Here is a 24,613-nt window from a genome sequence, read left to right as displayed (position 1 = left end):
GCCCCCAGCCCGCCGGGCCTGCGGAGGGGCACAGCCGGCCCCCGCCCTCCCTTGCCACCAGGCCGGAGCAGCGGGGCCCGCGGAGGGCAGCCCACGGGCGCTGAGGCGGGCAGGCGCCACTGCCCACACGGAGCTGTCAGGGCCCGGCGGGCTGGGGGCGGGGGGAGCGGTCTGGCGCGCATGCGCGCCGCCACGCGCCGGACCCTAACGGCCGCCAACCGCCGCGCTCCCCTCAGCGCCGGGCGGGCGGCTCGCGGGCGGGCGGGCGGACGGACTCACCGAGGCGCAGGGGCTGGAGGTGGCGCTCGGGGTAGGCGAGCGCTGCACTGTCACCAGAGCCATCGAGGCACGGCGGGGCCCCCCGTCCGGCCGGCGGGGGCCTTACTCCATGGCGAGAGCCGGTGGTGGTGGTGGTGGCGGCAGTGGCGACGGCGGCTGGGCGGGCGGGGAGGGGAGCGGAGGTGTCGCGGCGCCGGCCGCAGGGGGCAGCAGCTCCACGCGCGCCAACGGCCTCTCGCCGACTGAGGCGCGCTGGGGCTGGGCCGGGCGGGCACAATAAGGCTCCAGCGCGCATGCGCCACCTGTCAGCGCCGCGCCGCCTCCGGGCCGCCGCCGCGGGTTAACCCCTGCGGCGCCGCAGCGCTTCCGAGCCGCGGCCCGCCGGCGTCCTGCGGCGGCGCCCGGCCCGGCCCGGCTTCCAGTGACCTCCGCTCAGCCCGCTCCGGCGCGATCCGGTCCGGCTCCTGTGAGGGAAGGGAGGGAGGGCGGGGGCGCGGCATTCATCCCCGTTTGTCGAGCCTGAGGTGATCTTTGGTGCTGGGCTCCCACTCGCTGGCAGCCGCCCAGAGCAGACGCGGCCCCGGCAGGTAGGAGCGATGTTTTGCTGGAATCCCGTTCTCCTGGGAGCCGAGGCGGCAGCAGGGCGTGTGGCACGAGGCTCTGCGAAAGCGGGCCTTCCCTTGTACCTTGACGCTCCCGCGTTGTTGGTTTTTCCCTGGACTACGGAGCAATACTAACTCTTTCTGCAGTGAAAACAGACTAAAATTCTTTACATCATACATCAATGCACGAGCTCAAATAGCAAAAAAAAAAAAAAAAAAAAAAAAAAAAAAAAAATCTAGTAAGTACACATGACATTTTAAGCTTTGAAATATCCCCAGAATGCAATCCTACTTGAAAGTTTGCACTCTGAGACAAAGTGCCGAATACTGTTAAGCCAATTTATCATTTGCAGTTGCAGCCTGGTGCTGCTGAATTTTTGGTTGTGTTAGCATGAAAGCCATGGGGATCAAGTGCTGTCTTGGGCATCTAGGGGAAAACACTACATATGATAAACGGAAGCCATGCTAAATACCAAACAGAGCAGAGTGCATTTAATGCATTAATTCCTTTTAAGTATGTGGTTCATACTGCTTTCAGCTGCTTCTCAAGTTGACAGGACTGCGAGAGGCTCTTTGGCCCCTGTAAATCTGAGCATCAGAAAAGCGCCTCTAGTAGCTCTGCAGTCTGTTCCCCGGGCTCTACAGTCGAAATAATAAACAGGGAGGTTCTGTGCACTCTGCTAGTTGTGCCTTACTGCAGTGAAGAAGTGAGGGCTGCTAATGAGGCATTTTGCCTCCTAGTGGACGAGGGAGAATGAAAGGCAGGTTCATTAAACTAGACTAAAGTCGGGCTTAGAAAGTGAGTGTTGTTGGGGTTCTTCAGAGGGCTACACACCAAGGCAGAGCCTTGAACATGAAAGAGTCTAGAAGAACGCTCAGTGGGATCGGAGCGCATAGGGAGAATAAGCAATGACCCATACATAAACAAAGAGTCATTGTCCTCCGTTTTGTAACCGTCATGTTATTATTTTGAAACACAATACTTGCAGAAAGCTTGCTAACATTGTGCTGTGAGTTACGGCACAGGGCTCAAGAAAATACCTTCCAGACCTCTTTTAAATTATTATCCTGCTAGTCCGAAATATTCTATAACTTACCAACAAAACATTATTTTTTTATACGCAGCCTCCTGTGCTGTCTCTCCCTCCCCATTTATTGAGGACCTAGAGAAAACCACCCCAGGTGGTTTGGGTGTATCTGTACAGGTAGAAATAGATTGGCCAAAACTGCGCCAAAATGCAGACAAGCTTCTGCCATTATAAATAAAGCATCTTCTGTAAAAGTTTTAAGAGCAAAAGAATAGTTTTGTGCTTGTGAGTTGCATGTACCTAATGAATGGGTGTATGATTTTTACACACTTTCAAATGACATAGCTAGGCCAGTAAGATTGTTAGATGTGGCTACTGAAAAGAGCTCTAGCTCATAGTTTCATTTGTTTTAACCAATAGAAGACAGAACTTCTTTCCTACTCGTATTTTCTGTTTGCTCCAACTTGATAACTAAATTACAAAAACTATGTTTTTCATACCATATTAATCACTTTTTTATTTACTTCTTACCCCAGTTCAGGAAGGGACAGAAGTACAAGGTTAACTAAAAATGTCCTTTGACCAACAATATAATGGAGCACATGGGAACTCTGTTCTTGATAACTTTAGAGGTTATTTTTGTTTGCTGCTATGTTCATTGTAGATGCTTTTCTTTACATTTTACTCAGATGTGAAGTTTATTTTCCTAACTGCTTTTTTCCTAAATTTTTTTTCCTAACTTCTGTGAAACAGAAGTCTCCTGGGCAGAATGCTTCATTCCTTCAGGTGAAAACCATTCTGCATCACAGTAATCCTTTTGCTAATCCTGGGAACATAAGAAGCACAGATTCAGATGCTTGGCATATGCTGTATGTTGGTTATGCAAAGCATCACGAAGCTTTTCAGAACGAGAGTCTTTGTGATTTCTGAGCTCTTTGTTGAGCTTGTAGCCAGGTACTTCTCCATGCTCCTATAAAGTTTTTTGCCATGATTTTCCGTGGAGGCAGGACTCATATTTGAGGATATGAACTATTTTTCTCTGGCATATGACAGGAATCTTAATGCCTCTCACCTATCTCTGAAGTAGCGTATCTGGTTATTGTTTCATTTTCATCAGATGGATTCCTGCAAATACAGATCTACTTTCAGGCATATCTAGTTTTCATTTAGACATGTCTGTGTTGATATAAGCAGACTACAAGTTCCTAGAGTATTCATACAATTCCCTCGCCTGGGACTAGTTTTTCATTCTGGATTTTGAGAATTAGTTATGCAGTGATTACTATCAAGAAATGATTATTTAAACCACCTTCCCAAAGTGATCTTTGTCTAATTTTCATATATCTTGTAGCACTTCCAGTTATTTGAACAGCAAACACTTTTAAAAATCATTTACTACGAGTAAATAATGGAGTTGATATCTGCAGTTATCTGGAGGTCCAACATATCAGTTGTTAACTACAATAATCACAGATTGTAATGGTTCTTCAAGCCATTAGAAAGGTATAATTTACACGTGCAATGGTTTTTAGCAGCAAAATTTAAGTATGGGAGAGGAAGCTATAAGGCAGATGTATTATGATTGAGAAGAGCAATTAGAGGGCAGTCTGTGGTCACAACATCATGGCTGGTACAAAAAATAGAAACTGGAGGCCTATGGCTATATTCTTCCATGTGCTGAAAACACTGTGGTCAGCACTTAGTAGCTTTAGCCCAACAGCTCTTTTAAAGCCTGTGAAGCTATACGTGGGCTGGTTTTGTATGCATTTCTAAAATTTATTTTTTTTCTTTTTTTAATACACTGCAAATATTTCTCTGGCTAACACAACTTATTTTTATTATTACTACGTGTCAGGGCTTTATTGCATAATCTTGGCATCAGCTGCAAAAGGCGACAGAATGCTCCCAAAATGCATCTTATACAGAAAAAAAACCAGAAAAAGATAGAAGAGACAATTCCAGCAAAACAACTTTGATGACATACTCAGCCTATTATTTTGTCAACACTTCAAGTATTTGGTGGCATAATAAGAAGATACACTTTGCTTAGTGAAAACATTAAGAGATAACAGTCAAGTTAAATAGGGTGCAGTTAAGGATTTGCTTAACCCACGGGATTCAGTTTTCAGAAAAATAAAAATAGAGCCATTTTGATCCCTCTTTCCAAGTTTTGTTTGTATGCTCTCATTGAGGAATTAAACAATAGCTTTAAAGAAAGTGAGATTATTTTTTAAATTGAGGTGTCACACAAAAGAAAAGATGTGTAAGTTGACCATAATAATGACAAAATTCTGATTTGTAAAGGATAAAACTCAAGCCCACTTGAGAGAACAAGACAACAGGACCAGGGCCAGTTTGCTTTGAGGGGAAAAAAAGCACAATCCAATTTAAAGCTTCATTTTAAATCATTTTATATTGCTCTGCACCATTTTTCTATTTAATTTTTTGATGTAATCAATGTTTTATTTCAACGCATGTTGGAAATACACTAAAATGAGCTTGTTTCCTTCTGATACACTTTTTTTTTTCCAAATAGCAATAGCAAAAATGACTTTCTAAAAACAGTAAAAAATGACAGTTTGCATTCTGAAATTAAAACTCCAAAGTTCCTGAACTGGACAAAAACCGTGACTCACACAGATACTGGATCAGATTTTTTAGAAATCTGTTATTTATATTAAACCTCTATTTCACATTTTATGACAAGCTCAGCTGTCTCATGAAATTGAAAATTATGCTGTACCAGAGGGTAGGGTACAGTGCAGCTGTTCTAATGGCAAATAGCACAGATAAAGTCACAGTTTAGAGTTTTCATGCAGGTAAAAAGTCCAAAGGTCATGCATCCTCCAGTGCAACATATAGAGGAAGAAATAGCAGTAGGTGGACCTCGTTTCCTGGCAGAAATTGCCATCAGTTTCCTAATTGGAAATGCTGCATATCATAAATGAAGTCAATAAACAGACACCTGATTTACATTAGTATAAATGAGAGCAGCATGAGTGTTCATAGACTGTTTTGCTTTGCCCTTCTCCTTTCCCTTTGTTGCATAGTATTCTTTATAAATAGAAGAATAAGAGAAATTATTAAAAAACAATTCATCAAATTCCTTTAGATTCTGGTTTAAAGGTAGTCTTACAAAATGGTTCTGTAAGTTACCGCCTTTTTAGTGCTGTACCTGTCTTTCCTAACAGGCTGATACAGTGACACAGGTTTTTTACAAAAAGAAGAACCTAAAAATGTCTGTTAAATTTTGATTTGTAATTATTTTTTTTTAATCTCTCAGGTTCTCACATCTATTTGATGCAACCCTCCGTTTAGCCTGTAATTTTGTGGATTTGTGGCAGTTCTGGACTTCAAGATCCTTAAATCTGAAGGTGAACCTCTTTTTACTGGGCACTTGTGGATTCTCTTTCTGACTGTATGTCCCTTTAATGTTGTCTGTTGCCATTCATAGTCTTTTTTTTTTTTTTCCAGTCATGTAACACAATGATCTAAGTTCAGTACTGAAGAGTATGCTGGGCTGCCAAAGCCAAAAGACAACCTACAGCTATTCTGAGTCGTGGATGAGACATAGCAACCTTTGGGATTATTGCTTAGCAACAGCAAACACACACAGAGGAGTAAAGCTCACAGTCCAGCTCTACAGCAGGACTGAGAAATCCCTAATTGAATTTAAGTTTTTTAATGGCTGAGAACAGATGGGCATATATTTAAATTCCTATTCATTTGCAAAACCACTCTGGAAGCAGGAGGAATAAGATCTATTTTCATACCTGCTTCAAAGGTAAGAAAAACAGTTCTTTAGAGCTTCAGAAAACAAACAAGAAAATCTTCTTTAATTCTAATTGAAATTTAAAAGAAGATCAAGTGTTCAGAGGTATTGGGCACATTGTGATTAGTGAAATAAACATTCTCTATGAAACGCTTTAAGGAAAGTCAAGTCTATTTCTGAGCAGTAGCAGAATAAAAGAGATTGGACTCAGTTTTTGAAAGGACTTGTGTAATTCAAATGTTCCCAAAATATTTACCTGGACAAATTTTAGTCTTTCTTTGCCCTATTCCACCCATGAAAATTCCTAAGAGAATAACAATGAAACGGTAAAAATATTACTTATGAGTAGATTTGTTTCTTGTACAGAAAACTGGGAGATAATAATTTTGTACGTGCAGGGATTCCAGCAGGAATATTTCTGTCACAGAAAAGGAGCCAGGAAAGTGGCATCCTACTAAATAATGAAAAGCTTATCTTGCGCTTAGCTTGAACAAAGGCTTACAGGAAACTTTATATCAGATTTCAAATTTCCTAGGTGTTTCTAAAGCTTATCTCTGTGCCCTATGCTTACTTTTATTTGGACAGCCAAGCCGGACTCCACTAGAGAATGTCATAGGCCTTGAGAACTGTCTGTTACAGGCCAAATTCTCAGCTGATATAAATCAACACAGTTACATTGCAGTGTATGAAGCAGTGGCTTCTTACACAAACAGAAGTGTTGTCCCTGTAATCCTTGACAAATTCCAAGTTTCAGACCTGATTCTAGCATTCATTTGTGGTTTATTTTAGCTATTACTTGCTATTTTTAAGTTCTTCAATTTCTTCCTTGCCTCCTTTATCTCTCCTAAAAATTAAAGCAGTGAGTATAGTTCTGCGTGCCCTACTTCCATTCTTGGAGTTATGTCAGTGTTATGGAATGGAGATAGAGCAGTTGCACTTAGTTGTGTCTTTCATTTGGGAATGTAGAAGCATTTATAAGCACTAATCTTCACAGTCATCCTAATAAATAGTTGAAAGCAATGTAGAAAATAAATTTATCATCATTCGGAGTCAGCCACCTCATAGAGTCAGTTGCCACATTAACATTGCATAGAAACCTCAGAACAGTTTCGTAAAGGATGTTAAAAAATAACGTAAGTAATAGAAACTGCAAGAACAGTTTATTCTGGCACAACAAAATCAGTTGATTTGGAATGGGACCAGGACATTTGGTTGACACCCTACTTTGAACCAAAAAAAGTCTGTTTTTACTGCTTGTTGAAAAAAAGCTCACCTAAGGAAGGAACAATTTGACACATTTGACAGATTTTTCTTTCTGCCATTACAAAGCTGCACTCCTTTACAACTCATGTCCTTTGGTGGAAAAAACAGCTACCATTTTTACAAGACTCTGGATCGGGCAGGCAGCTTGATCCATAAATTTATCTTACTCTCCAGCAGGTAGTCATTATTCCAAACAAACAACTAGAAAATGCCAGCAAGCCCATTTAGAAAACAGACAGAAATTTAGTGCTGTGAAACTTCCTACCTATCCAAGCAATATTTGGATTCAGACAATGATTATGAATGAGAAGATCAACATCCTAGTAATTACATTGGTGTGCCAGGAGGGCCATAGATCACATCTGTGCATTTCCTGGAAGGCTAAACTCTGCAGAATAGCTACAAATGCTTAAGTATGAAATAGGAGGAGCAAAACACATCAAAGGCAGTAGTATTGCTGTGAATATTGAAAGGCCATAGTGAAAAGCGCTTTCAAATACAAACTTAAATAGGATAGTTGAAAGTGGAGTTTCATTTTAATTTGGAAGGACATTAGTCAGGTAGTCTATTAATATCACCATTCCCTTGCTGTTGCTTAACACCGGGCTAGGTTTTTTTGCAGCATGCTGGTGATTTTTCGTGCTTTGAGTTAAGTAGTTAAGCTACATTCTGCTGTATTCTGTATGTGTAAATCCCATTACAGATGCCAGTAGTTTTGTATGGAGGCATATAGGAATAACTTTCATTAGCAACTCAGTTTCTCCCTGATATTTCACAGAATAAACCTTCTGAGAAGGAAGCAGTTTTGTGAAATTGTAAAGGGAGATAGCGGCTCTCTGGAGGTCCATCTTTTACTGAGTGATCTACAAGATTAAATGCTGGCAAACAGCTTAATTTCAGAGTTCAGGTTATAGAATTTCCTATCCTTATGTGTTTTGCTGACCCATACTCCTGATGTTCTTTATCACCTTAAAAAAAAAAAATGTGCAGAGGAAACAAAACTGCAAAAGTTGAAATTAAGTAGCCTATAGGGTAAGCTTCCAACACTGTTTTCCACAGCTACTGAAAAGATGAAATGCTAACTGAGGATAGCAGAAAATGGGGAAAAGGTGTGTAGATACAGAAATCTCATTCCCAGGCATCTGATACTTTGTATGATTTGCTTCCTGAGTCTCATATCCACTGGACTTCCTGGAGGCATGGAAGGGAACTGTAACAGAAATAATGACATTAGAGATAAGAGGAATCCAATAGTTACAACTAGGCGATAAAACTTCTGAGCACTGTTCTCCACTTGGTTTCTAACTCACTAAGTGACCTGGAATTAATCATTTCTCTTTTGTGTCTCAGCTTTTTCTTCCATAAAAGAGGAACACAGTTACTTAGTTGCACTGTCTCCAAGGGCTGTTGCGATACATAATTAATCTTTAGAAATCACTTACTGATCTTTGAAGTAAAGAGATTGTATTTATTTAAGAGTACAAAGCAGCAGAATATAAAAATGAACACAGCGAAATATCTATTAGTCATTTCCTAACTATAGACTTGCTTCCTGTGTCACCTGTCAGGACACTGCTATCTCTCTTGGCATTATATAATATACTTCTCTTTTTCTGTGTCACAGTGAATGAAGTATGGCTGCTCAGTCAGAAGAAGCACAAATTCCAGGTCTAAAACTCCCTGAACATGGAAATAAGACTATGACTGTCACAGAATTGAAGACAAATCAGGGAAGTGACGAGCTACCATGTCTTAGCAATTATGCTCCGTGGAAAGACTGTTTTTATGAAAAGGTACAGCAGAGAACTCTGAGTCTGCAGGAGACAAAGATTAAGATGATTCAGGCACAAAAGGCAAAAGAAGAAAAGGTGAAAAAGAGAGAACCCTGTGACTGTCTGTCCAAGGGATGGTTTAGAGAAGAGAGATACTCACTGGATACTCGTACCTATTTGCTTGACAAACTCTTACCTACATTAATCCCAGGGGTGGAAAAGCTGTTAATGGAAGTGGAAAGAAAAAATGTGCTTGCAACAGACAAGCACTCAACCAAATTTGACCCCATTAATTTTCTTGGAGAATATCTGATGAGGCATAACCCCCAGTCCGATATTTTTACAAAACCAGGCCCATATGCGAGAGGAATGAAGATGGTTACAGAGGAGCTAAAAATTGAGGTACCAGATACAACATCAAACAGGTGAGAGATTTGAAAATATTGCTGGTTGCAAGACTTCAGCTCATGTCTCGGTCTCTATTTTACAAAAGGAGTGGAATCACAACCGTCTAGTTTGCAAAATGTGGAACTAAATGAGATGGTAGTTGCCTCCTTCTTAAAAACTGAGAAGCAGGACAAATACCAGACCATGTCACATAGGCACTTCTGTTTAAAGAAATATTCTGCCCTTCACAGGTGTGTAATACCTCCTTTGACTCTATCTTAATTACTTGTGTGGAATGCAAACAGCTTTTGAACGAATCTTGAAGCAGTCTAGGTTACTCACAGTAGTTCTTTAGGACAAATTATTAGTATCAATGGACTATGGACTCTCCAGACCATTTCTTTTGTGTTCCAAACTTAATGGAATGATGAGCCTCTTTTCTCATTCAGGATGATTTCCCTTTACTAAACTAAGAGCAATATGGTGCTGGTACATCATAGAAAGTCCTTCTTGTAGGATTTTTATTTTAGCCTTTCTTTCTAGATCCTTTTTCCTTTTAAAATAGAAACTACTTTTTATTTTATTATCTGGCTTATTTGTAGGGAGTATTCTAGATTGATTGCTTCTGTATAATATTTAGTGAATATTGGGGCATCTTACAATATATAACAGTTAAAATGTGAGTGCATTAGGTGAAAATGCTTCCATTTTAATTGCATTATTTGGAAAAACTTAGAAGTGAACATTTACATTTATAGATGACCTAGAGGTTATTGTGATTGATGTCAAAATTACTCATTTGCTACTAGAATCATTTATTCTGTACCTCTGTGTGTAGAATAATGACTTTGTTTGAATGGCTGTCTCTTTTGTTTGCATAAATAGTATGTACAGTTTGAAAATTTGTTTCAGTGTCAGGAATTAGGGAAGTAAAATGTTGACATGTCTTATGCATGACACTAAGTGAAGATAATTGAAGTTCCCAGTATTATAATGAATAAAAGAATATGTTAAATCTCTCTCTCTCTCTCTTCTCTGAGTCTCTGTCTCTCTATAGTCTACATGCCATTGTAATTCATAGGAACATGCACTATATGAATACAACTAAAGCTGTGTGATAAGTAAATTTCACACAATCACTGACCTCTTTTTGTCTCACAGAATAAAATAAATATAACTGCATTCATCATGGTCAGTATGTGAGAGCTCAGCTTTTTGGCTTTTCTTCATAAAGAGGCATGTAATAGTACAACCAGAGGTGGTAAGATATTTCCTAACAAAACGCAGTTGTATTGGAAATGTCAGTTCACTGAAACAAATGATCTGGGGAAACATTTGGTTTTCAGTGAAATTTCACATGAGCAGAGACTGTTGTGGGGGAATGCCTGAGATCCCAGGCTTGCCACGCCTTTCTTTTGGGGGCTGTTTTACCATTCATATTGCTTCATAGAGGGATACCTGGCTACAGGAAGTTTAGGACCATATTTTTTTTATTATTATTTTGAAAAGAAAAAAAAGGAAATTGAACTAAAATATGTAGTTTTTCCTTTTAATTTTTATTCTGCTAAAATTTTTAAATACTCCTAACTCTCATTCAGAATCAGAGCTTGTTTCTGGAGATGCCACGTTTTCCTGTAGAATGCAAAGTGTTGGCTACCCAGTGACTTATCTTGGCATTGTCCTGTGTTTGCATGTAGCGCCAGGTTCTCAGTTTTTAGCTATGGAAGATTCAGAGCTGATGCACAGGAAGTGACTTATTGGAGTCATAGAGGTCAACTCTTTGTGGTCAACACTGCCAGGAGGTTTACATAACCGTAGCTGTAGTAGGATTTGCATATCTGCTGGTAGTATTACCACGGGATTTGCATTCTCCATAGCTCAGGATTTACATATTTGTGATAGCACTGTATTGTGTGATGTGTATAGGGTGCTTAAACCAGCAACACAGAGGATTTTACTGACACCGTGTAGCATTTTGAGACTCCTAATGTGAGTCACTAGCTTTTTAAACAGGAAGAAAATGTAAAAAGAGAAATGCCAGGATGGGCTCAGAATCTCTCTCATAAGCAGCAGAAAGATCAGGAGTGAAATTCTGGTCCCAGCGGAACTTGTGGAAGCCTTGACATTACCTTCAACAAAGGCAGGATTTCACCACAGATACTTATCTAAAGTTTACTAATCCTCAGTCAGCTTTCTCAGGCTTCTTCCAGTCTCTCCTTAACTGTGACCTCACTGGGAGTCAAGGAATGAGGAGAACAGATGGATAAAATTCATTATCTGAACGGATTGATACCTGAAACAGAGACTGCATTTGTCCAAGGATGGCAGTCCTGTCTGAGTCACCCATCTCTGTGTGGGTGTTAGGCGGCTGACTTCCTGAAGAAACATGTTTTATTCTGCAGGGAGAAGTCACCATCCTTACCATCTCATCTTTTCTGGAAATGTCTAATACTGAAATGAGCTCATTGGACCATGGATACCCAGCACTTTTATAGCTTGTTTTATATGTCAGAGGTGGGAAGGTTTTGTCCCATGCCAGGGACAAGAGACATAGGATGCACCTGCCTGGTGATTTAGGACCTTAGGAATAAATGCAAAACTGCAGCACAGTGCAGATGCAGCATGTAATGTAACTTGTGCTTGACACTGCCCAAATTAATCACCAGAGCAGCCTGGCATCCCTTAGCATGGCCTCAGATCTTTTTTTCTTCTTGCAGACTATTCTGGAGGAGAACCTGCAGCTGGGTCTGTTTTCCTCTTTCTGTCTTTAGCATATAGTGAAGAAAAATCTCATGCTCCCTTTAGCATGGTTCCTACTACATACCTCCTCTTTGCTGTGTCTGTGATGGAGCCAGAAAATTACTCATTCTCCTGCTATCAAGGTGCCAGAGGTTGAACTGCTTTGCCAGGCACTTGTGCAATGTCCATGATTGATTAAATAACCCAATTATTGATTAAGAAACCTCTGTGATAAGTGGCCATGAAGAATAGGTACCTAGTGATGAAAATGACAGTGATCGAAGTGTATTGTTACAACAAGCTAAACAGGCCTTTATATTCATTAATGCAAATGTCATTGTTTTTATAATTTCTAGGATAACCTCAGAGCAGCAGAAGAGCCAGGGACAGTGTCAGCCCATCTTCATGCAATATATGAAAAACAGAGGGAGGAAGGGGGCAAAAATCATTTGGTTAAAATGTAGTTTCCAGACTACTGTGTTCTAAGGGACAAAAGAGGAGTAACTCCCTTTACTCTGACTAGCTATATGTTGGTGTGACTGAGAGCTACAGAGCAGGTGTGCTGTCTCTGTAATACAGAGAGATTCGAACCACCTCTAGAAGCAGAAATAGGCTGTTTTCAGACCCTTTCTCCCCATATGAACTGATCCTTTGGCTTTTAGCATTTTGAGCTTTAGTAATTTCCTAAATGTTTTATTTCCATTTCATAAATGAACAAAGTCAAAACCAAAGCAGATCGGTTCTACAGGATCAATTTAATTCTGTTGATTTTTGTACAAAGTAGGATATTGGCAAAAACATGTCTGGATGCTTACAGAAGCAAAGAAAACAGAAAGAAAAACAGAGAGAGGTAATTTCAGTCCAGCCTTGCAAACCCTTAAGTATTCACATAGAAAGAAAAGGTTGGTAGGTACTTTGTCCTAAAGTAGTAAGGAGTTTATTGTGTGAGACTGCTTAAGAAATTTAATGTTGCTATTTGCCAGTGAAGAGCTTATGTGAAATAGGCTTAGAAACAAATGCATATTTTGCTGGTAAATGAAGTGTAGAAAAACTAGGCACCTCCATTCCTGTTAAAATTGAAAGAAAATTGAAGGACATCTACAGAATAAATGATTAATGCGATTATAAACGTATGCAAGCATTAAAGGTAAAATTTATCACTGTTGGAATTACACAAACAAGCACTGTTGTACAGATGATTTTACCCTTGAATGTCAACTATGAACTGTACAAGAGGGTTTCTCCACATTCATGTACCTCATTCAGCAGCTTTTTCTTCAGCTTCATACTTACCCTGGATTTTGGGAGGCCATACATATCAGAATGTAAATAATCTCACCTCCTGGGAGCTGCCCTCTGAAAACACTGATTACTAATATCTAATCCAGTAATTGTGCTAATAATTTTGTGCCCAAAGATGAAGTATTTCCCTGGAGAAAGATCTGCTGGTACTAAAAGGACAAGAATTTCAGTGTGAAGTTATTTCATTTCTTTTTGTGCTTCAGAAGGGGTTTAGTCTAACTTAAATATATTTATTATGATAACTTTCTAAACCATATGCCCATGTCCTTCAGGTTGGCCAGGATGAAGTTTGAGGCAAAGAACAAACGTAAGCAAAGGGAACAGGTGGAGAATATAAAGTCTCAAGTGAAAGAGATGAGAAAGGAAGCTCTGGCAATTCAGTTCAAAGAATGGACAATGGATGTCAGTGGGAGAATACCAATCGCGCTGGTAACTAGGGAAGATATTTGTTAATATACCACTGCATTTATTCCAGACAGGAGGAAAAGGGAGTTGGTGATAATGCAGTCTGCCTTGGCATGACAGTAATGAAGCAGAAGGATGAGTAGTGGCTCTGATCTGACACCACCTAGGATCAGGGTGCAAGCTGGTGTCTATTATTTAGCCTCTATTATTTAACCTTGCTAAGCTCTAATTCACCATGTGCACATGGAAGGATTGCAATACTTTCTCCACAGAGGTTCTAGGAAGCTAAATACACCTTGAAGTACTCAGATGATACATACTTCATCACTGCATGGCCTTCACCATGTACCTGGTTGTCCCTCAGAATCCTTTTCAAAAGGTCTAGACAGCCACTCTTGCTCTCCTATGGCATCGTTAAATCTTGTTTATATCTCCATCAACACTGCAGCCCAGAAAAGATGAGATTTGAAATCGTCATAGTACATCTATTGATATCAGCACCTTACTTACAAGTCACATAAGTCCCTTAGGAAAATCTCCTGTGGCTACATAGGGTACAACATAGACAAGGTCTACATTTAACAGGGCCTCTTTATTTGTGGTAGGAAGCCTGGTGGACCCACAGAACTGGTCATTCAGGCTGATTTATTTTAGTAATTACCTACTGTTGTCTGCATGAAACAGACCTTTGACTATTACCTTGATTTGTAGGTTCAGAGTGCCCTGAGGTCATTTCTGGATGTCACTGCTTCTACTCCCATAAGTGCAGGAAAAGGTAAATTTTTGAGTGTCTTCTTTAGTTTTATTTCTATGATCTGAATTCTGATGCAGACTGAGCAAACTGCAAATGCATTTGATCATGGCAAAGAATCTGTAAGGGTAGTTACACCAGCTAGGACACTAACCACAGATCTTCAGGCAGATTGGAAAGAGAATCAACCAACTTGTGGTTCATCAGTATGATCATGAAAAGTACAGAGAGAAGTTTAAAAAATCTTTCAGAGAGATAAAAAGATCAGATTACAGGCCCTCTCCACTTATATCCTGCATTATCCAAACATTGCCATGTGTATATCACTGATTTCACTGTAACAACCTCCATCTTCACCTGCTTTATCACAGCAGGTGATAAAGCTTCCTGCCTCTTGGGAAGCCTTGGAAATTCTAAGGACAGCTTGGCATATTGGGAAGTGGGGAGGAAAGGCAGTATAAAAAAAATTGAAGTCTGACAGTGTTGTTGTTTTTTATGGTTTCGGGGAAAGCGCTGAAATTTACCTGACATACTCCACAAAATACTTCAGCCTGTATAGCCATTCCTTTTGATCACAGGCATGCCAGCCACATAAAACACAAGGGCCTCTGTATCAGAGCACTAGCATGGAAAGGATTTCCATAATGCTGATCCTCTTTATAGTTTACACTTGACCTCCCTGAATAATGATAATTGAATAGATAGAGCTAGAAATCTAGAAGTGGCAATGTACAGCCTGCTGCTAGCCCTTTATATAGATAACATATAATGATCATCAATGATAACAAATCTGCCTTTGCTGGAGGATGGGAGATAAGCAGGGCACCTCCAGACTGTATTTCTGTTTGCTGCTGAAATAACCTTCATCTAGAGCTTGCCCTTGCTCAGCCCTCTCTATATTACGGAGCTGTTTCTCTGAGTAATCATCCTAGACTGGTAACATATCATGCAAATGCCAAACACAGCCTTTGTGCTTCTAATATAGTGGCCATGGTTCTTGAGTCTTTCCAGCAGGAACAGGTACTGGTACATAAAAATGTGAAGGAAGTTTCTGGCCACACACTTGCTCTACAGATGCTGGAGGTGCTTTATGCCATATTTCACTAATAGCTTTGCTCTGTTTCTTAGTGTATTTAATAGCTTCCAATATGCATTAATGGACCTTTAAGCCTTGTTCTATAGTTTAATAAAGACAATGTGTAGTTTAGGAATGTCCTAAGGAACAAGAAACAAATGAATTCTATGGTGAGTTTTCTCATCATTCCTGATACACTGTAGAATAAATAACAGAGAAATAATCACAATAGAAATAGCATGTCTATGCTTCATTCAGAAATCCATGTAGGCATTTGACCTATCTTCTCAGTCCTTGATAGAAGCACAGAAGTTGGCCAAAAGATAGTTTTGAATATTATAGTCAATCAGAATATTTCCACGGAGCTGCTTCGGCAAATTACCATAGTTTTCAGATTACACTACTGCAAGGAAGAATCCCTGTCCTCAAAGTTTTAAGTATTGGTTTGTTAAAACTGTGCAGGGATAGCCTCAGATAAACTTATGAGAATAAATGTAATGTAACATACACTGCACAAAAAATGTGTATAACATGCAAAACCACATCTGTTTGCTTTCTAAACCAGTATCCCTTCGTTTTCTACTAGCAGTCTATGACAGGAAGCTGGAAATCGTAGACATGTTGGAAAAAAAAGTAAACATAGATGAATTCACAGAGGTGAGAAAAGAAGTAAAAGTATCTGATTCTGAACATGATGTTTATCACAAAGTAGTAGCATTTCTGTAGGAACAGCTAACATGAATAACTGAAGGGCTTCTTTTTTCTCCATCATTCCAGGTAATTCCTCATCTTAGGGCATTTCATGATACTTCCATCTTGCTATCCACCCTCCACAGTCACATTGCTTTAATTCTGGCCAGCAACAGGGAATATTTTTCTTTCCTCTGCTCCTCCTGCAGCCTGTGCTGCTCTCTGAGAAGATATTCCCAAAGCAGTGATTTTTACAACACACCTTTCAGTCCCTGTTTAGCTTGCAGAAGGGCTCCATTGCTGGTATACTGCAAGGAGAAAAACCTTAAATTGCTTTTGGATTCGGATTTTACATTGGTTGTGCATGGTAGATTCAGTGTCCAATATAACTATTACCTTGAGGTAATTAATACTATCTGTAAACTATTGTTATTCCTACTGACATTCTATTATTCATGGAAAAAACTTAACATGACTAACTGGGATGAGAAGCTGTCATTTTTGTCCTGAGCTGTTACTGGCCAAACTGCAACAATGTCATGACTGCATGTGAAGCAGAATTAGGCTGAAAAATGTGCAGTTTAAAAATCAAAAGCCATCATTAAGAAACATCAGAAATATGTTTTTAACTCTCCAAAATCAAGAAGTGTAGTTGGAAATTTCATCCCATCATTTTGCTTTTCATCAATTTGGAAACAACTGAATCAGTTCAAACTAAATTTACTGTAAAACTCTGCAGGCCAAGTCTTTGCCAACTGTTTCTACCTACAACAGAGCTAAATTTTATGGCTGGGTTATTAAACCTGTGAAAGGGAATGTTTAGAATAGAAATAATGACAGAGCCTCAACTGCAGCAGTGCTAGTGGGTGCTGTTATGATAATTAAAAACAGAGTATGAAGCATCTGTGCAGAGACTAATTTCAAGCAGCTATGTGTGATTTTTGTGCCTTCTTCACTCTCAGGAGACCCAGACGTTCAGTATTTTGCACAGAGATGCAATTTTATGATAACTTGTTGAAGATTTTTTAAGCATGAAATGAGATATTTTAAAATTTAACCTCAGAATAACTGCATTTAATTAAGGAACCTATTATGGATAATGGGAGCCCAGAGAATTGCTTTCGTCACTGAAATGAAGCATCAATCCATAAGCTCTATATTACATGTATAAGCACTGGATGAATTCATACAACATTAACATTAGAAGAATGTTTTAAAATATACTTTGCACACTTTATGTTTTAAGTCAATTAAAAGATACAAGAATTCAGAAATGTGAAAGACCTGAAATGTCAAGCTGTAAATTTACCAGCCAGTGCAAAATGGTTCTCAGAATACATTCTCTGGTGCTTTTTTCCAGTTCAGTTTTAAGTGAATCAAGTGATAAGGCTTTCTCACTTCCCGTGGGAAACTATTCCATAATCATAGGCCTCACTCTTAGGATAGTGCTGTCTCTAACCCTCAGCTTCAATAACCTTCGTTCATCAATTTGCATCATCCACCAAAAGCAGAAAAAGAAATGATCTTTCTCCATACTGATCTAGGCCCTTCCACATGTGGAAAGCATTACTTTTTAATGGACCTTAAAATTAAATGGTTTTATTTTTTTTCTTTCTTTTCAGTGCAGCTTTGGGTTATTTAATGGCTCTTAGAAACTCAGTCGAAAGACCTCACACAGTCTTCTTTTTCTGGGCAAGCAAAACAGTGGCTGTTGGTCTTTGTATCTGTACATCCTTGGTGACAAGCAGGTGGAGTCTTTTATATTAAAAGAGTTTATATCTCAAAGATCAGTCTTCCATAATTTATTTCACAGGATTTGTACTGTAACTTGCAGAACCTCTACTAGTCTGACACACAGCTTTTGACACCAAGAGAAATTTGGGCCTTCATAGAACTCAAAGGGCCTAAAGGACCCTTAGGCTTTAAAGATGAGATTATTTTTCAGGATTGCATTTGGCTTCCTCCTTTTATAATGAGATCAGTAGAAACAAAAAGCAAAGCCCAGCTGACCAATTGTTATCCATGATATGTGTTTACAAACTGCAGTGAGACTTCAAACTGAATAGCAAGAAGGAGGTATGCCAGCTTTCTTCTGAGAGGTGTTGAAATCTCTTGTTTAATAATAAATAAATGTATGTTTTTCATGTGTGCAATACTTTACGCTCTAGAGGGCTTTACACACATTAGCTAAGAAAAGCTTATGACCCCACAATCCTGCCTACACAGGCGAACATACGCTTCTAAAATTTCTGTGTAGCCGTTAGACAGCAATATTAATAGATAAGCCTTTGTATGTGTCATCAAAATGACACAAAAAATAACAAGCTGCTTGTCCAAGCTGTCTGCTCCCAGCTGCTGTCATCTTTAAGGTTTATCTGTCACAGGGTCCCAGGTTGTAATAGCTCTGAAAATCTAGCAGATTCATGTACAGCCTGATCTACTACCCTCTCCCCAACCCACCTACATCCTTTCTTTGTATGCTGAAATGCAGAAAAACTCATATTGCTTTAAGGATTCTTCTTTTCCACTAGCCACCTTCAGGCCATTGACTGTTTGTTTTCTGTCCTTCCTCCTCCCTAGTTGTCCCATATGTTTTGAAATTACGCAATACAGACATGAATAATAGTATATGTTAATATTTCAGTTAGTTAATCCCTGTGCAACATTTTCAACAAGTTCAAGATGCACTAGCACTTATGTTAGCAAAGGTTCTCTAGCTCTCAATACTCTAAAAATGGGATAATGGGAAACATTCTATGTTTTGCAAATTCCTCCTTTTAACTGCACAGGCTCCGTGTTACTATGGCTGGCTCTAGCAACCTGCTGTAATAATTCAGCACGGGCTTTGGGATTGTGGTTTGTTCTGAGGGCCATTATTATTTATACCATGCACACCACATTTTTAGAACCATATTGCTTTTGCTCATAAAACCACGTGGCTATAAATCCGAAGTGTTAAAGTGTCTCCAAGACTAGGACTTAAAATAAATCTTGATTTAGTAGTATTCCCGGTATCAGAGGACTTAGGTGACAGCATGCTCATTTTCAAAAGGTTCTTTCTTTCTTTTTTTTTCTTTTTTTTTTTTTTTTAGATGATTGTGACCAATTGTATTCAGATCAGTTCACTCACTCAACACTGAAGTTGTGGCCAATAGTCATTCTGTGGCCATAGGGTGCTGAATGACTGTCAGTTCTATGAAAACTAATTGCTCCAAATGTTACCTTGAGAATACTAGACGTTGCAGAAAACCACAGAGATCTTATATCTGAGAATTGAGATAATCTCTCTTAGGCAGTGACATTTCACAGGAGGGACTCTGGTGCAGCATCTCTGAGCCGCTGACCATGATGAGTATTCTCTGGGCCAGGAAAGGAACTGTTTAACACATTTGTCCAGTGCCTAGCACAGCAATGTCCCAGGCTATTTTGAAGAATGTTGCTGTTTCTGAAATAAAGAACAAAATAAGCAGTGTAGCATGCATGCACCAAGTTTGCATTACTTTAGTAGACTAAAGTGCAAGAGAAGTTCCAATATATTACTTTGCACGTGATAGTTTAAGCGTTCAAATAAAGATGAAAATACTTGAAGCTAACCATTTACACCACTTCTTGCTCTCCATAGTATGTCCATTCCACCATTGAAAACTTTTCAAGTGACATGTTCCAAGAACTCCTGAAGCATCTCTGTCAGTGTGCTGATGACTTCCGAGAAATAATAAGACATGATATGTGGAGGCAAATGTTTACTGATCTCTTCATAGATTGTGATTATGGAAAGGTAGGCAAAGCAACTCTAAACCTAATTTCCATATGGTGATGCTTCCAATTTGGTATTTCTCTGGGTCATTGCTTTCTTTTTGTTCTTTATAACTCCAGGTACTCTATTTTTGCTTACTCTGCATTATTTTAGAAGACAATAGCTGATGTATTGTCTTCAAATTTATGGTTCTTACTTAGACATAGAAATAATCAATAGCCTAAACCTGCTGGCTAATTAGAAACTAAATAACCCAAAGTGATGATCTGTAGTTGGAGTCTGATAATTCTGGAAAAGAAAATAATCATGGACATTACTATTCCTGGTCATTACCTGTTCCCATAGCACTTTCATAATATTTGGGTGCTAGCTTTTCTATCCAGCCATATTTCAGCAAAGATAACCTTAAAGAAGTTGATCTTAACAAATGTATACATTACTACAATAATGATATAATTTCATCAATTATGTTGTATTAATTTGTATACCTTTGCTCCTTTTATCAAATAATTGCAGAATGCTTCAAAATTAGAAAGCAAAAATAATCTAAGCTTTACAGCCTCTCTCCAGTAAGTACTGTGAACATCAGCTGCAGTTTATAGCCAGAAAATTAAAATACAGTGAGTCAGTTACAGAGCTGGAAATGGAACCCAAGAGCCATAATTTGGTTTTCAGCAGCTCTAAACTCTATCTTTTGTCCTCTGAATACACCTACATCCCCGTTAAAAAAAAAGAGTTATTAGAAAACCAGTAAGTAGTAGGAGCTGAAGAATCAATGGCATAAGCTTTTGCTAAAAACTTGGGCTTCATCCAAAAATGTATAGCTTTTTTCATGAGTAGTCTCAGTTAGCCAATGCTGGCTACTGCGCAGCAAACAGCTGACATAATCTTGCACTTTTCTCACTACGTATTATATATTCTATTCATCATTCCTCTAATGATGTTTATAGCATGCCTACCCAGAATGAATGAACTGTGCTCTACAATGTCATGCTAATAATGTCATTACTTCTAAGAGAATGGGATTTCAGAGCACATTTCAACACCAATAGTATGTTTTAGAGAATGGCAGACAAGCTATTTCAGAGATGAGGAAAGAAATATGTCTATTTCTCAGTCAGAAGACATTTAATTTTCCTATTGCCACATCAAGAACAGTTATAATGGCTTGTTAGTGTAATATGTAAAGCAGAGTCCTATCTTTGCCCTGCATTTTGAAAGCTACCCTTCTTCCTCTTTTGTGTTTTAATGTTACTTTCTTCCTATTAGTTCTGTGGCAGTTAGCACCATCTCCATGCTACTCATCCTGGTGGAATCTCAGAGACAGAGAGCCAAAGATTCTAGCACAGCATAACAAGAGTGAGCAGCTATCAGCACAGATGTCATCACTACCCAGAAAAAAAATCATAGTACAAATATAATTGCTGTTTCTAGCCTCTGAGATAGACTTGCTCTCCCAAATACAGTTTGTGAAACTAGTATGGCCCATGCACTTCTTTTAAATTTGACCTGATCTTCTTCTGGTCTCTGGGTTAGATGCAAACTAATCCAAAGACTTCTGCCACTTCACTGTGATCCATTACCTGTAGTGCTTATTCTGCAAAGCACAGCAAAGCAGTTGATTCAGTTCCTAATTTACATTTGTTTGGTGGCAGGCGGTTATTCCAGTCTGCGTAGTGAATGTGGCCAGCTGTCTCAGTGATTTGCAATTAGGGCCAGGGAGCTGAGAAAGCAGCGTTTAAATTACAGTCAGATTAGAAGGTATCCACATGATCATTATTATGATTTCAAATGTGTGAATCCAAAAGGATGGCAGTTCAGCAACAACAGCCTGGACTATATAGTGAAGCAGTTACATTCCAAGACAACTCCAGAAAAAAATTTAATCGCTGCTCTAATGCCCCAAAAGGAGATGGCTCTTTGAATTTTAAGGTTCTTACCTGTCTGCTATTTTGTGTCAGGCAGTCAGTACCTATCCTGAAAGTGTGAAATGTTGTTACTTTGATCTTCATGTGAAGAATTCGTTTGGCAGTATTGGTCACAATCATCTAACTGTAATTTCTCCAGAGTAGGCAATAGGATACACCTGCAAAGTAATATGTATGAGGAGTTCCAGCTAAGCTCAGAGAAATAATCTTTATCCCACTGAAATAAATTGACTACTTTGAATTTTTTGCTGATGTTTTGTTAATGATAAATGCCTTTGTGGGGCAGCAAATGATGATGTGATGCAAATGATGGCAAAAAGAAGCAGATAAAAAAAGTGGAAATAATTGTAATTTTTTTTTGTCTAGGTCGGTCTCTTAAATAGGCAAATAGTACTCGCCCTACTGGAAGAGTTCTATGACAGAAGCCCTGTGATTACCAAGAGGGGATTCTGTAATCCAAGACAATGTAAGTATATGGGATGTTTGGATTGTGCTTAAAACATTGGAAGACGCATGAAGTTGTATAGTTAATGTATGTTTTGTAAGTATTGCCAGAAAAAAGGCTTAAAAAGGGCCTAAATAAAAGCTGTGACATAGGATTTATTTTGCAAAAAAAAATGTATTTTGCAAACCGTGTGATACAATGTTCAGAAATGCTTCCAACATCTAAAACTTTTCTTTCATACAAAATTCTGTAATGCTTTCTGGAAGTAGGCATAAAGCAACACAACTTTCCCTGGAACAAGTGTTCTTTCATATTGGGCAATATTAGAAGTTAATTTGATAGTTACACTAAAATTTCTCCAGGAAGATAGAAGAATTAAAATAAAACAGTCATCTTCATGAAAGTAAAGTATTTTTCAGATATGGGACATTAATTACGTGCTGAGATTAAATGCAAGGGAAATTACAGCTTTCATTTTTAGTATGGAGAATTACAAAAAATGACGTCTGTTTCAGAAGATATATGGCATAATGCACACTTGATGACAAGAGCAGTTCTCTGCAGGTAAAAATACTGTTCCAATATCTTGAGTTTCTGAGTTTGAATATTTACAGGGGATACTTTCTAATGGTATGTATTTGCTTAGGAATACCTTTCTTCTTTTTTTTTTTTCTTGTTTTCTTATGTGACACCAGAGAACATGAAACAAATGCAAACTATCAACTTATCAACCTTTTTTTCTATATTAGGGCCAATAGTTGAGCTGCAAGAGACTGAGCTTGTAGATTTATGGGGAGGCCTTGATGAGCAGGAAGTTTTTGAGGAACTTAGTGAAAAGTCTGCACTGTCTGAAACAGAAATTTCTGAGGGACAGACTTTAGCATACGAACCTGTAGGTGATGATAGACAAGGCACATACGGAATGAGCGCTACTGACAGAGAAGATCCTTTTGAACAAATGGACATGAGTGAAGCTGGGACTAGAGAGATTTCTAAGGAGGAAAACCAAACAGCAACTGTGCTTCTGAAAACAGAATCAAGTGATGCAGAGGTAAGAGAGGAAAGTGAGGATGGTGTGTCAACGATGAAAAGCACTGATTTTGAACCTAGTGATGTGGATGGAGATATAATCCACAGTGAGAGATCTACTTTGTATGGAGACACCAGAACTGAGATGCAAGCTGAGACTGCAAGTGCAGACAGCCAGGAGGAATCCTTCCCAAGATCAACCTTTACTGGGGATTGTAGCACTAGAGATGAAGAACCTGGATCTGAAAAACAAATGGAGGAGAGGGAATTCAGCCTGGGTAGAGAGCCAGTTCCAGAAACAAGTACAGGTAAAGACTATATGATCTCAGATAGAGAATCTGGCACAGAAGGGCAAGTTAGACAGGAGGAGGACAGTTGGATTGCAGAGCCAACCAAAACAATTCCAAGACCAACACCTGAAGTTACAAGCATGACCTCAGAAGAAGGAGCTGTGTCTGGGAAAGAAACTTCTTCAAGAAAAGAGAGTTTTTCTAAGCAGCATGACAACCAGTTTGGAAGACAGGCAAGCTCAGAGACAAGACCACAGGCTGAATACCTTTTGCAAGACCAGGATAAAGGTAAAACATTCTCCTTTGCTGTGGCAAATCTTCGTCTGCATTGGTTTAACTATAGGTGTGTTTTTAATCCATTTCAAAACCAGAGGAAGCATGTGAGTAATTTCTGAGTAGGCAAGAGCATAAGTTTTGTTATCTTCTCAGCATGATATTTCCTGTCAGGATTTCAGAGCATGTTCCTCTCCCAGGACAGCAGTTGAGTCACTTTGCTGGTGATCTGTATTCAAGGCACTGAGCAGGCTCTTTAAATCAAGCAGGGACTTTTTTGAAGCAGCAGCACTTTTATAATAAGGAGAAACTTTATGTTCTGCTTCCACTCTCGAATATTATGACAGCAAGACAGAGCAGGAGCACATTAAATATAGAAATAGCTTTTAATAATTATTAGAATTGAAGGTCTATAGGGAAATATATTACGGAATCATATGCAGGAATCTTTTATCTCACTGTGTTTCCAAAGGAATATCATACTTCTCAATTATAAACAAAAGCCCTTGTTCTAGGAAGGCTGTGGTTGTGTAACTGTGTGTTCTGTATGAGGTGCTTTCTTAAACATAGTAGAAGGACAAACCTCCTTAACAGTGCTCTATGAATGCATTGTTTTGCATCTCACAGCTTAAAACACTGCAAGAACTGGGTTTACATTGCACTCCAGTCTAGTGATAAACTTATCATGTAAAGGGATGTGAACTTGATAGTACAGCGCCCTAGTATCTACGGCTTTGTGTGGTTAACTTCCAGTACAGAGCACTAACTTGTTATGCAGCCAGTCCACGGATGTACAAAGCTTTGTTTGAGGGATGCCATCCTTGCA

The 24,613-nt window shown here is 39.2% G+C and overlaps 1 protein-coding gene across 1 annotated transcript in view; it reads left to right on the top strand.

Moving 5' to 3' along the window:
* The first annotated feature begins 218 nt into the window (after positions 1–218).
* The window catches only part of EFCAB5 (EF-hand calcium binding domain 5), a 39,104-nt gene continuing 14,709 nt past the window's right edge, over positions 219–24,613 (top strand). Inside the window, exons 1-10 of the mRNA XM_062592817.1 lie at positions 219–310; positions 5,193–5,283; positions 5,384–5,693; positions 8,569–9,141; positions 13,417–13,573; positions 14,261–14,324; positions 15,965–16,032; positions 19,688–19,843; positions 22,117–22,216; positions 22,945–23,802. Coding sequence (XP_062448801.1) covers positions 8,579–9,141; positions 13,417–13,573; positions 14,261–14,324; positions 15,965–16,032; positions 19,688–19,843; positions 22,117–22,216; positions 22,945–23,802 — 1,966 coding nt within the window. The 5' untranslated portion in view covers positions 219–310; positions 5,193–5,283; positions 5,384–5,693; positions 8,569–8,578. The remainder of the gene's footprint in view (positions 311–5,192; positions 5,284–5,383; positions 5,694–8,568; positions 9,142–13,416; positions 13,574–14,260; positions 14,325–15,964; positions 16,033–19,687; positions 19,844–22,116; positions 22,217–22,944; positions 23,803–24,613) is intronic.

The sequence above is a fragment of the Rhea pennata genome, chromosome 20 (genome assembly GCF_028389875.1).
Source record: "Rhea pennata isolate bPtePen1 chromosome 20, bPtePen1.pri, whole genome shotgun sequence".
Taxonomy (NCBI): domain Eukaryota; kingdom Metazoa; phylum Chordata; class Aves; order Rheiformes; family Rheidae; genus Rhea; species Rhea pennata.
This window is presented reverse-complemented; position numbering and strand designations above follow the sequence as displayed.